The 13907-nt window shown below is 50.7% G+C and overlaps 1 protein-coding gene across 4 annotated transcripts in view; it reads right to left on the bottom strand.

Moving 5' to 3' along the window:
- Positions 1-13907, bottom strand: part of Onecut1 (one cut homeobox 1) — a 52589-nt gene that overhangs the window by 23817 nt on the left and 14865 nt on the right. The window contains exons 1-2 of one of the 4 annotated variants that reach the window (XM_038321512.1): positions 11127-12667; positions 562-1121 (exon numbers count right to left, since the gene is read on the bottom strand). The exons of 1 other annotated variant lie outside the window; for it this stretch is intronic. In XM_038321512.1, the coding sequence (XP_038177440.1) occupies positions 946-1121; positions 11127-12231 (1281 nt within the window). In that variant the 5' untranslated portion in view covers positions 12232-12667 and the 3' untranslated portion in view covers positions 562-945. Of the gene's footprint in view, positions 1-561; positions 1122-11126; positions 12668-13907 lie in introns of those variants that run through there. 2 more of the 4 variants (XM_038321510.2, XM_038321511.2) reach the window with 2 other exon arrangements.

Genomic DNA, 13907 nt, shown 5'->3' with positions numbered 1-13907 from the left:
CAGAAGAGGGTGCCAGATCTCATTATAGATGGCTGTGAGTCACATGTGAATGCTGGAAATTGAACTCAGGACCTCTGAAAGAGCAGCCAGTGCTCTTAATTTCTGAGCCATCTCTCCAGCCCCAAAATGAGCTCTTAAACTCATCCAGCATCCAACAACCCAAAAGGAAAATTTGAACACCTCTGTTGTATAAAGACATAGGGAATTTGTTTTTCTTTTTGTGATGCCAGGGATACAACCATAGTGCTTGAATAAGTACTCCACTACTAAGCTACATCTATGTTCATTGTCTGTCTGTCTGTCTGTCTGTCTGTCTGTCTGTCTGTCTGTCTGTCTATCTATCTATCTATCTATCTATCTATCTATCTTCTATTGTTTATCTATCTATCTATCTATCTATCAATCATCTATTTGTCATCTATCTATCTATCTATCTATCTATCTATCAATCATCTTCTATTGTTTATCTATCTATCTATCTTCTATTGTTTATCTATCTATCTATCTATCTGTCTGTCTGTCTGTCTGTTTGTCTGTCTATCATCTATCTATCATCTATCCACCTATCATTTATTGCCTATCATTCATTTACCATCTTCTGCCTACCATCTACATACCTATCTATTTACCCATTCACCTATTTATCTTCTATCTTATCTACGTTTTAAAAATAGTTTGCATCACATATCAACAAATCTCTAGACATAGTTGTTTAGCCTTGCTTGCTTTTGAGTTTTGCCTTATGTAAGAACATTCTGCTTCATATGTGCACACCTTATGTTGGACTGTTCCGTTTTTTTTTCTCTTCAGAGTAAAGATTGCAGCAGCTGTCTTTTCACATTTCCAGAAATGCCGTGAGTTTAGAATTACACAAAAGAGTGGAATTACTAGACACGTGTGGACCCATGGTTATATAATAATGACAAATCTGTTGTAGCAAAGATGCTAATTTACACTCCCACGATAACATATAGGTAGTGTATATGTGTCCATGAAAATCCATGTTATCCCTGTCAGCTTGTATCCCTGGAACACAGGCAGTAGAATCTTACACTGCAGCACTTCTGTGCCGAGAGACAATGCTCTTGACTGCATGGGCTGTGCTGTTAGCTCCCGAGCACCTGACAAGAGAGGTGAGCCAGAGACTACCATCCAGATTGAGCACCGTGCCCCACATCTTGTCTAATCCTAATACAGGTGGACAGGGCACTAAATGGAGATAGGAGATGAAGGTGTCCACTGGGCTTTGCCATGGTCCCACAGTCATGATAGGAGGCAATCAACGGCAAAATGAGACCTGGAAGGGACTTGAAGGCCAAATCCTTCATTTTACATTTAAGGAGATGGAGGCTCACAAAGGTTAAATTACTTGACAAGGTCTAAGAACTAATTACTGCATGAACCTCTCTCTAGGGCACTTGATTCTTAATCCAGAGTTGCATACTTTTAGTAATTTAAGACAGCATGATGTCATGTATGAGTTTCTCAAAGAATGACTAAAATATTATATTAAAAAGGCAGCATGACATGATTCATAGTGATCTTAAATATTCAAATAATCGATTTATTTTTAAAGGTAATTGTTTAACTTAAATGACTGATGAATTTGGTAATGTGCACTTGCTTATGGTGTACACTGGAGTAATATAAAATGGGATGAATGGAAGAAAGAGACAACCTCAATTATGGTTTCAATATGCAAATTTAACTGTACTAAGAGACACAGGTCTCTTGAGCAAAATAAAATAATCCCCAATTAACTTATTGATGATTCTTATTCTTGGATAACGTTCTCAGGAAAATGTGAAGGCACCTCCTTAAAAGAAGAGAGAGAGAGAGAGAGAGAGAGAGAGAGAGAGAGAGAGAGAAACAAACTTCAAGTTCTTAAGTTTCAAATTCAACTCTCTTTTATGAACATAATTAAGCTATCCTAAGAGGCTGGGGGCCGTGAGATTATGGCAGGACAGTCTCAGTGAACTTCTGCTTTATAATGTGACACTACTTTACACTGGGACATGGAAAACTCATTGAAAAGGGACCAATTTGTAGGAGATACTTAGTTCTCTTCAGAGTGAGCATAATAATTGATCGTGCTTGTAACCCAGTGCAGGCGACTCTGACTCCCTCCCTACAGAGAAAAGAATCCAGCTGGGGAGGGGAGGTTGAGCACTTAGGGTAGCCCTAGGAATCTGCACAGGAAGTGGCTCCTGCAGCCTACAGGGGAAATGCTCACTCATGTTTACCTTGGTTCCTCTCTACTCCAGGACACTCTCCTTTTAAGAACATTTCTTTAGGGCTGGAGATGGCGCTGACTGGGTCATGTGAATGATCTGGATTGGATCCTCAGCGCTACATAAACTGGGCATGGTGGCATACCCCAGCACTCAGGAAGTGGAGACAGGAGGATGAGAAGTTCAAGGGCATCCTTGGTTACACAGGGAGTTCAACACTGGTCTAGTATCTTATGTAAGATACTGCTGCCTTCTTTTTAGGGGGGAATGTTTACATTTAACAATGTCTTTGGTTTGATAATAAAAGCCTTCTGTGTGCCACCCCCCTTTCAATGATAGAATAAAGCTCACTAGGTGTTCATTACTTTGGGGCGAGGGCTTGGAGGGAAAGAACACCTACTGATTTTGCCCAAGAATGCTGACTATACTATCCTGAGTTACTTCTTGCTCAACTTTTCCTCCTGGCAGCCATTTTAATCAGCACTTCTCCTATTTAATGAGCATGTAGTGCCATTACATAATCACCCAGCTCGCCAGATTAATGATGAAAAGAGGAACTGATTTTTCCAGCTGCATCATTTGAAGTAAACGTTAACTTTCTTTCCGAGTCCTTCGTCTATCAGCATTAGCGTGACAAATATGTCTTTCTCTAGCATAAGTAATTAGAATTTAATCACTTTAACTGCATCTTAATTACCCCAAATGAATTGAAAGGACATTTAATAGCAAAGATTAAATTGCCTTAATGAACGATTTTTGTGACTCCATCAATACTGGAATCATGGTAGCCGCTCCTCACCCACTCACCAAGATGCCTGTGATGAGCGCCACTGTCACTAGGTGGCGTGCTTCACACGCTTGCACATTTAGCCCCCCCCCACCCACAATTCCTCTGCTTAAGAAGGCAAGAGGAAAAGAAAGTGAGAAGCTCATCGCTTGCTGCGTTCCTCTGACAACCTCTCTTTGAGACTATGCGATCACTGTGTTAAAAGAAAGGACTTATGGCAGAAACTGTCCGTTCTCGGTACCCGTGACATATGCAAAGAACGATGGGCGGCGGGTGCCCGAGTGCCTGATTGAAACCAACATTCACGCAGAGCTTTCTGTCAGTTTGCTTTGTATGTGTGTGTGTGTATGCGCGCGCGTATGTGTGTATGTCTGTGTATACGTGTAGTCATAACGTATGGATAATAGGCAGGCGTTGTTAGAACAGAGCCCAAGGCAGATGAGAACATCGGCCTTGGAAGCATGGGTGGTCTTGGGCCTTTGGGCCTTCCTCCAGGCATGGGTCCCAGAGGGCCAAGCTTGCCCGCAGAGCACATCTAATGAGATGGGCCTTTCCCATCAATAATTGTTTAAGTGAACAAGGAGAGAGAGAGAGAGAGAGAGAGAGAGAGAGAGGGAGGGAGGGAGAGAGAGGAGGGTAGGGAGGGAGAGAGGGAGAGAGAGAGAGAGAGAGAGAGAGAGAGAGAGAGAGATCGCTATCTCCGCTATCTAGTCTCTGTACGTTCTCTCTATTCTTTTCGTTCTTCTCTCCTTTTCGCTCGTCTCGCTGAGATAGAGAGCCAGCTATGAGAGATAGATTATAGAGAGAGAGGAGCTTCACGTCTGTTACCAACCACTCTGGCTGCTTCCTTGGAGCAGAGAAATTAAAAGAAATCTTGTCTATACATCTGAGAAGAAAGAATGTTTCAAAAAATTTTCCTTGAGAGCCCAAGAAGAAAGATTTACTCTCTAATTTCAAGAGCTTTATGATGCCTGGACCTTGTTAAATGGATACTTTAGAGGTTAGGCTGGCCCGTGGTGGCGCAGCCTTTAATCCCAGCACTCAGGAGGCAGAGGCAGGCGGATCTCTGTGAGCTCTAGGTCAGCCTAGTTTACAGAGTGAGTTCCAAGACAGCGAAGGATACATAGAGAAATCCTGTCTTGGAAAAAAAAAACAAGAAATCAAAAACCGAGAGAGAGAGAGAGAGAGAGAGAGAGAGAGAGAGAGAGAGAGAGAGAGAGAGAGAGAGGGGAGAGAGAGGAGAGAGAGTCAGATGTCCACATTCTGAGTGCATTGACTGTGGTATGGAACTGTCCACAGAAGCCAGTGGTGAAGAATATGCTTGGCTTGGCTAGTACCTTGGGGAAACTGAGCCCAGGGCATCAGTACACTCCAGTGCAGTGACCAGAGACAGATTATTTCATCCCACTACAGAGAACATTGGAGAAAGCAAAGGAAACGACCACACCCCATATAGATTCCCAGACCTCCACGCACATTAAGGTCACCTGGGAGCCCGGGTCACACCCCACTCAATTAGACTGGAATATCTGGTGTTGCAGTCAGACATTAGTTGTTTAAGTCTTTAAGTGATTTCTATGTGCAGTAAGACTTATGAGCCATTGGCATAGACAGAGTATTAAATGGCAAAGTCTACCGCAGCATGCAATAAATAGAACAACCAACTTAAATTCTCTCCTTTTTTCATTGGTATGACAGACCTGACGAATTGTCTTCTAGGGTTGGGCTCTGCTCAGCTGTTGTCTTATTAAATCTACACATTAGAGGGATGTTCTAGAAGCCATTTGTTCCATTGTAACATCTTTGGGAAGAAATCTATGTAGCGGATAGAACATTAAGACCTTGATAAATAATTGCAAGTTTGTCTCATATGGTCATATTGTCACTTGGCTGGCCTAGTCACCTGTCACGTCAGCAAGAAAGTAAGCTTTATCAGAGGGAATATAATAGTCTTAAAATAAAACCCCGTAAAGTGGATGAGATAGGAATGGAAGACTGTGTACTAAACTAATTTACATTTGAAATAAGACCTTCCTTCTTCTCGGACTGCGAGACTGACATTTTCAGTCAGTCTGAATGTGGCTCTCTTCTGAAGGTGCTCACTGGTCTTATTCAAATGTCGACACACAGAAAATAACCTGTGATGCATATGGATTGAATTTTATATTACAAGTGTGTTCAATGACAAGCATAACTTCATGCGATTCTTTTTATGTAGCAACCTTTGGTGGGGGGGGCATTCAATTTTACCAAAGTGTGGAAATCTTAGTACTTAATTAGGGTCTGAAATGAAACCAGTTATTTCACTTTTGAGCCACTGGGGTTGAGTTACAAAAACAAGCGTGTGTTTAAATACTTCATTATATGCAGTTTACAGAGAACACTGGGCATTACCACTTCAAGGACGTGGCTGCCACTGACTATGGAAGCCCAGGAGTGAGACACCTGGGAACCTCCTTCTAAATTACCCACAGCCATTAGAGTTGAATATTTCCTTTTCTTGACAAGAAAACCAAGAATGGATTTTTACCAGTATGCTCTGTAAGAACTGTTGCTTGGGAGAACTTTGGGGACCAGCGTGTTTGATTAGCTGAATTTGCCACGGATGTGGAAGATGATGACATCAAACAGCTAGTGTAACAACCTCCTTAAAGACCTCGTAGATTAGAGATGACTATAGATTTTTCCCTAGCACGGATCAAAGGGACTGAATTGAACGTTTTAGCTTAATGATCCAACTCTTGTCACACCCACAGGGACGCAAATTCCAATTTTATATGCTGGTGTGCACGTGCCACGCCACGTGGGGACAAACCAATCAGCCCCTGATATTTGACGACGGTTTTGATCTTTTTGACGACCCGACAGGGCCAGTGTTTATTCTGGGAGGGGCCTCCCGCTCTCAAAAACTTCTGAATATTAGCTATTAATGTTTCTTTGCTGCAGCATGGTATCCTGTACCATCCCAGTTGCCTCTTTAGAGATGGAGTCCAGCCTTAGGCTGCAAGGCGGTGGGGATCTGTCCAGGGTCCTGACTCTGGGCCAGGGTTCCATGCCTGCAGGCTCTGACAGCCCTTTCACTCACCCCACGGGAAAGGAAAACAAAGGCTTCCAAGCTTAAGGCCTGGGGGCTGCGTTCTGACTCACTCTGGACAGTTTGCTGGGAAGCAAGCCAAACAAAGGAACTGTTAATCTGTGCTGACTATATTGGTCCCAGCTTTCGACTTCAGACTGCCAGGGTCACCTCTGCACTCATCGTTCCTCTTAGGTAAAAATATGTCAGAGAGCGTAATTCCGGCATGGAACAGAAATAGTCATCCTTTCTGGGTAGGTTAGAGGTCGGGTTGTAATTGGTAGGGAAGATAATCGTGTCTTCCGCGATAGGAGCTTTTGATAGGCATCCTCTTCCTCCTCTAGGCCTTCTTACTACCAAAATACTGCTTTAAAATAATCTTTAGGACAAGGATGCTCTAAAAACAAAGCCCCGGCCAGCCTAACGTCTATCTCCTGTCCCCCCTCGCCAGGAGGCCAGTAGGGGGCGCGCGCAGCGTCCTCTGCGCTGTCATCCCAAGCTGCAGCAAAGCTAACCTAGGTTCCGAACTCCTGGCAAAGCCAGTTCACCCCAGTCTCTGCTGAGCTCGCAGGGGGCAAAAAGCGTCAAAGATCGTCACATTTTAGGTTTTGGAATGGCTTTACTGCTACGATCTACCTGTACTCTTGTAGTTTTAAGAGACTGGGTCTGGAGTGACCGCAGTACCCTGACCCTGGGTATTTGGGGATAACACTCGAATTATCCAAGGATCTCCGGGTTGCATCTTGGAGAGGGGGTGATAGGTAGGCACCTTCTGAACATGCCATGGGGTTTGTTTCTGGTGAGCATCCTTCTTTGCCGGCCAAAAAAATCACCACATCGCAGCCACCGGGTCTCCTTCAGCCTCAGAAAGCAGGCTTAACCCGGTACAAAAACTACAATCGCTAATTAGCGCCACAGGCACCCATCAACCTCGCTGCACTTCCTCTCCTCAAGGGATGCCATTGCCACCAACAAAAAACGCACAAAGGCAACTATTGTCCCACCGAGGGGACAGATAGTCTGTAAGAAAGACGTCGCTCAGAGCCTTCTGGTGACTGTCCCCAAGTCCTTTAGACTTTACATCCGCTTGGTGTGTGTGTGTGTGTGTGTGTCTTCCGATTACCCCAGTTCACCCCCACCATTCATCCCTGGAGGCTCTGGGACTCTCGGTTGCCTTCTGATAACGGGTTATCCCTTAGCCACGCTGGGAGAAAGCAATCCCAGGCCTTGACCCCAGCCTCCAAGGCGGACACGGTCGGTCGCGCCCTGCCGGCCCCTTTGTTCAAGCGGCAGAGGGCTAGGAGCAGCTGCACCACGGGACAGACACAGTGCAGGGCGCCAGGGAATCAGTGTGGCTGTGCCGCCTTCCCGTCCCACTCTGGAGCCCAGGAGCTCTTCCAGCCCTGGCATCTCTCATGCCCAGTCCCGCCCCCCCCCCCCAACCCCAGTCTCTCCACCCAGAATTCTTCTGAGATTGAACAACTGCGGTTCTTCAGGGCCAGTCTGGCTCTCCTGCCTGGCTCTCGCTGCCGGGGCAGCACCGGACACTTGAAATGTCACTGGTCGGGATAAATATTAACACAAAAGCAAATGGACGTGTGCAGAGCCAGTTATCAATCAACCAGGCCGCAAGGCCACTCACAGCAAACACGGCCCAGGTTGGGTTGGGCAAGACTTTCTCAGGGCTACTTCCAGGTAGAGCACCCCCCTTCCAGCCTCTAGTTTAGATCTGCCACTAGCACAAAGGAGCAAATACCCGACCGTAAGGGGGCGAAGTACCGGGTGCCGAAGAGCAAGCCATCTTCACGTAGGGCTCTGGAGGTCTCCTCACCTCTGGCAGGGCTGAGTGCCCAGCACACAGCCTTGCCTGGGCTGAGGACCTGAGCCAACACCACCTTCTGGGTGCACAGTGTTAGTCGCACTCACTTGTGGGTGTCTCTTGCAGTCTCTTCCTGTGCTGCCAGCTCCCGCCGAGGGGCCAAAGCCTTCTGGAATATTTAATTGGAAGCTAATCTTCTCCTGTCTTGATAGACGCCCACGTCAGAGGCGGGGCACCCAGTTTAGCTTCCCCACCCCACTCGGGACCAGAAGCGGCGAGCGTCTGGTCACGCTGCGTTTTAATGAGCAGCAGCAAGCATTACGTTGAGGCAACATATATTGATTTTTAAAAGGTAGTTAATTTGGTGAGAATTTCCTCCAGTCTTTCACCAGCGCTTGTAATTTATACATTCTTCTGGCGCCTCCCCAAACATACTGCCACGTGCAGAGGATTTTGACCCTCCAAACATGCTGCTCGGAATGCGGGTCCCAGAGAGGCAACTGAAGAAACCACTCTTCCACCGAAGAGTGAGGGAGCTCGGTCAGGCCTTACAAGGGGCTTGAGAAAAGATGAGGGTTAGTCTTAAGGGATACAGCTAGCCAAGCTGCAGTGGCTGGTGATGGGGAGCCGGCCCTGAGTTCCTGCGGCTGCCAGGGCAAAGCATCAGACTATCAGTCCTCAAACTCCATCACTGAGGCCTGCAAGTCACCTTCCCAAGGACCAGAGGCTTCTCTTAAGAAGGGAAGAAGAAGAAGAAGAAGAAGAAGAAGAAGAAGAAGAAGAAGAAGAAGAAGAAGAAGAAGAGGAGGAGGAGGAGGAGGAGGAGGAGGAGGAGGAGGAGGAGGAGGAGGAGGAGGAGGAGGAAGCAGCAGCAGCAACCAGGTGGACTGTACTTTAGTTACTCAAAAATGGGCCTTAACTTTCGAGGCAGAATGGACGGTTCTGGGTTTCTTGCATGAGCACCCTACCCCTCATGGCAGACTTAGGTTCCAGTCTTCTCACTCCTTTTTGTTCCAGAAACAAAAATGAAAGAGGTGGTGCTCCACTCCGTCTCAGGACACCCAGTGTCCTTGGGATCGGATCGGTGTCAGCTCGAGCCTCCTATTTTCCACACATTCTAGGAAAAGGCCACATGCTTGGAACCAAGAATAACAGAGCTAGTCATTTGGACCTAGTGTAAGACACCCTTTGGTGACCTTCTGGGTCCCATGAGCACCTGCTCAGCACCCAACTCATGCCTTTGGTGTGCAGGTTCTAGAACTTAGTCTTCATTCACAGGGCTCCCCAGCACCAAACACCAGCCCCTCCCCAACTCAGCCTTCTTATCTGGAGGTCAGGGGGCTTTGCACAGGATAGACAGACTAGGTTTCCAGGATGAGGCACCCAGCACAGGACCTACCAGTCCCTCCTTCCAGGGTGTGACAGAAGACCATGTGGGGTGTCGCAGATATCTGGAGTGTCTTCACCAAGTGGTGGGATGGGACTTTCGCGAGAGAGTATGGCCTTTTTATCCACGTTTCAGCGCCCCACACAGGTTAGCCTCAGAGCCCTCCCTACCTGCCTGGAAGTCGGGAGCCCTGGCTTCAGGCGAGGGTGCAATGGAAGGTTTTGAGGGAACAGTGGGAGAGCAGCAAGATCAGCTGCACCGCGGGGACTCAATGGGCCCACCAGGGGCTCCAACACCACATAAAGTCTTAGTGGAACCGTGAGGCTTAGGCACGGCATTCCGTCGGCCCTCGGCCCGGGTCGCCTTGTCCTTTGCCTCACCTCACTCCTCGGCATAATAACCCTAGCCTGCCTTGGGAACTTTAGAGCAAAGGACCGCGTGAGTTAGCCTGGAAATTCCGGGCGGCCAGATGCTGAAGCAGCGTGGCACCTACCACCGAAGGCCTCTAGAGCCCAGATGCAGGGAACACTAGGGTAGCCCGCGCAGGCTAGGATCCCAGGCTAGTCCGCACCTGCCTTTCCCCAGCTTCTCATTGGTAGGCACCGGGTGGGGGAGGGGGATCGGCCTCATGCTTTGATTTTAGTCGGTGAAACGCCTCAGTGCCCTCGGCTCAGAGCGGATTGACTGTCTCTCGTTCTCTAGGGACGAATTAATGGAGAACGATCGGTTAATTAACAAACCCTCATTCCAGCGTTTACCTTTCTCTTCACCAAGACTCAGACCTGGGCGCAGGGCTCAGATGAGGCTGTGTGTGGCTTGGGTGGGGGGCGGGGTGGGGGGACTTGGACACAGGAGTCAATCAACTCGGTAACCTCCACCCAGGTCTCATGAACACAGACCGCCCCTGGGCTGCCCTCTTCTAGCCTCTTCAAGGGTCGCCAAATGTATCTGAATCCCTGGCGCGGTTCATCATCTGGGCTCAGCTGTCCACTAGGTCTCTTGGCCCACTAAGGAAGTCAGGCATAGTGCCTGCACTTGGCAGCTGAGACTTTCAGTGCTCAAATTCAAACAACCTGCTAGGGGTTTGGAACTGGGAGACCCGCTTGCTAATTTGGGGAACATTTACGCACTCCCACCCAAGAGCACAGAGACTTAGATGAAAAATCACGAAAACGAAAAAGCGAGTTGTCAGCGGTGGTCCCTAGGCACCTGGTAACTGTCTGTCTCTGTCCCTCTCCTTTCCACAGCCGGTTACACGCGCAGCCCATGTGTGGTAACCCTGCCGAAGCAGCCCGCCCTGCACACATCGTCTGCAGGTTTGGAATCTGTGTACACACCCTACCGAAGTGCGGCTCACTGGACGTGCGGCGCCAATAAAATGGGGCAAGAGTGGGTGGCCACAGCCAGCTCAGCCAAATATTGACTGGCAGCTTAAGTAGCGCCAGTCCCGCGCCGGGTATGTGCCTTGTGCAACCGGAGCTAGTTTTAGGTTTTCTTCGTCCCTTCCTAAACCCGCTGTTTTCTGCTGAGAACCACACAACCAGTGTTCCACCAGGTTCTAAGAGTCTCTCGGCCTGAGGCGCAAAACCCTACAGTTCTGTCCCCGAGCACAAATGCGACCCCGAAGCCACGGTGGCCGCCCTGTTCAGTCTTTGAAGCCTCCCACAGCCCACTGCACCGAGCCCCTGGAGGAGAAGGTCGGTTGCCTAAGCTGGTTCTTCCATGTCTAGGAAAGAAAGGGGAGGCGGAGCGGGACGAAGCGCGCCCAGCCTTCTCTCATTCCCTCCCACCTTCAGTCCCTTATCTCGCCCACGCGCCCGTTGGCTCACCTGCTAAGCGGAGCGCGGACATGCGCTGGAACTCCGGCTCCTGCAGCCACTTCCACATTCTCCGGAAGGTCTCCCGGCCAGACTTGAGTTTGCTCCAGGGCTTGGGGTTTCGCAGCAGGTCCGAAAGGGTCCCCTGGGAACGGCAGAGCACCCTCTGCGCGAAGATGGCCTGTGGGATGCTGTAACGTTTGAGCTCGGTGGTGATACGCTGAGCCACCTCTTTGGTATTGATCTCTTCCATCTGCCCTGAATTACTTCCATTGCTGACCTGCGAGCCGGTCACCGAAGGGTTGGGCTCCCGGGCTGTGCCCAGGAGCTGTCCGTGGCCCTGGGCATTCAGGTGGGCATGGGGATGGTGCGGAGGAAGGCCATTGATGGGCACCATGCCGGCCGAGGTGGGCGTGAGGTGCTGCTCTCCGTGGCGACCGAGCATGGCAGGGTGGTGGGCTTCAAAGCCATTTGGGGTGAGCATCTTGTCGGTGGGCATAGCCGCTCCGGGATGAGCATAGTGGGGAAGCCCTTGCTGGGAGTTGTGAATGCTGCCCAGACCGGAGCCAGAGAGGGGCGAGAGGCTCTGGCCCATGCCAGCCACGTCCTTGTGGTAAGGGGTATAGAGGTTATTCATGGAGGCTAGCCCGCGCTCATCCCGCATAAGAGTGAAACTACCACTCACGTTGCCCGCCAGGCGCTGGTGGTGGTGTGGGTGGTGGTGGTGATGGTGGTGGTGATGGTGGTGAGGGAACTTGTCGGACACAGTGGAGATGGGCGGCAGCGGCTGCAGAGGGGTTAAGGTGGTGTAGGTGGTGGGCATGCTCATACCTGGGGGAGTTTCACAGGCCATGGTCATGGTGGGGTGCAGGGGGCCAGCCAGGCTGTGCTCAGGGGCGCGGTGGTGGTGGTGGTAATCGCTGCCTCCGCTGCCGCCGTCCAGCAGGGACGCCATGCCCATGGAACGCGGGTGCGCTGGAGGCAGGTGGCTGCCGCGGTGCCCCACGGAGCTGCGCGCGTGAGGGCTGCCGCCCAGCAGGTCGGCAGGGGCGGGCACCGGCTCATGGCTCACCCCGTGCAGCTCTCCGATCGCCTCCATGGTCAGCTGCGCGTTCATCGTGATGCGGGCGAGCGGGCTGCAACATCGATGTGGCCGGGCAGAGGCGGCGAGGGGCACACGGAGTCCAGTCTTCACATCGGCTGCCGGCGACCGTGGCCTTTCTTTCTCTCACTGTGGGTATCTGTGTCTCTCGCTCTTTCTCTGTGTGTCTCGCCTTCTCTCTTGCTCCCACCTTCCCCTCTGCTTTTTTTTTTTTTTTTAAATATTAATCTCCAAAAAGGATCCGCGCTGTTGGGAGAGCGCGGTGCCCCCTAGCCTGCCCAGCCTGGCCCCCTCTCGCCCCTCTTCTTAGAACCGTGCTGCCCCCAGCTCCCTTAACGCAGCCCGTGCGCCTGCCGCGGCTGCTGTTTGCCTGCGCCGCCCGCCAGCTCGAGCCATGGCTCGGTTACTGTTGCAGACTGTGGCCGTGATTCGGTAGCCGCCGCCGCCGCCGCTGCCCGCCCTCACGCCCGCCGGGCGCAGCGCGCATGCGCGCTGCTAGGCCCCGCCCCCGCGGTCCCAGAGCAAGGGCTCCGTGACGTCCCAGTACAAATGAACGGGGGGAGGGGGGCGTGGGGGGGCGGCGGCGAGCTTTCTCGGTGGCGCCGGATGGCCCCGGAGTGGTGAGCACGTGCACGGGACGCGCGCAGATCGCGATCTGGAGCTGCTGCCACAGTCCCGAGAGGCTTGCTTTCCCCTTGGTCTTCCTCCCTGCCTCCCTCTCGTTTCCCAGTCACAGACTCTCTTGCCTGGCTTCTGTCACAGTGGGTCAGCTAGATTAGAGAGTTAAAGTTCCTGGGTCTGAGTGGCTGTTTGTCTGTGCAGGTTACCCGCGAGGGGCCGGGAATTGTGCCATGGCCCTAGCTTACTCTTCCACTCGTACCCCCCCCCCCCCCGGCTTTATTCCCTGAAAGGTCACTGGGGAGACAGGCTCACTCCCCATCCTTAAATGCCTGGGCTACGGGTCCTGAGAGGTGTATACCTTAAAGGCCAATTTCAGCGTGGCCGCAGTTGAACTGGCACCTACGATCCTCCTGGGTACTCCTAGATCCACTTTTCCCCATCTGAGCCAAGGGCAGAGGATTATACAGTGCCTTGAGTTTGGATCGAGGCCACACCTCGCTGTCCCAGACTTCAGAGGAGGTCTTCCATTATGCTTCTAATTAAGGCGGCTCTCCACTTCCGTTAACTCTGCTTGGAGGATCGTGAGGTGGACTAAAGAGAGTGCCTGGATGGGCTCTCTGGTTAACATCGGGGGATGGTCTTTTAGTTACTCTAAAGCCTTCATAGAAAAGCACCTAGAAGCTGCTGCTATTCGGGAGGAGAACCCACGCAGGCAGAGTGCACGCAGCCGCGCTGGTCTCTGCTTGTCCCGCAGGGACGCTTTCCTCTTCCCGGCGTCCCTGCAAGAAGCCTCCAGATTTGAAAATCAATTCAGCTCTGAGCATAATTGCGCCCCTGTCACAGTCACGCTCCAATCCGGAATTGAACCCGGGCCTTTAGCCTGGTGGGGACGCGTGGGGAGGCCCCCAGTGTGGGACACACACCCGGCCGCCACATGCCGCGGCTTTCTTTTATTTACAAAAGAAAGAAAGAAAAAAGTCCGTAACAAAAGGCAGAGCCTTGTCTGCTTAGGTGCTTTTATCCCTTGGAGAAAGGACAGATGTGCCCATTGTCAGGCCCTTGGCAGTTAT

Source organism: Arvicola amphibius, chromosome 3 (genome assembly GCF_903992535.2).
Source record: "Arvicola amphibius chromosome 3, mArvAmp1.2, whole genome shotgun sequence".
Lineage (NCBI taxonomy): Eukaryota > Metazoa > Chordata > Mammalia > Rodentia > Cricetidae > Arvicola > Arvicola amphibius.
The sequence above is the reverse complement of the archived record's forward strand: the minus strand, read 5'-3'. Positions and strand labels throughout refer to the sequence as shown.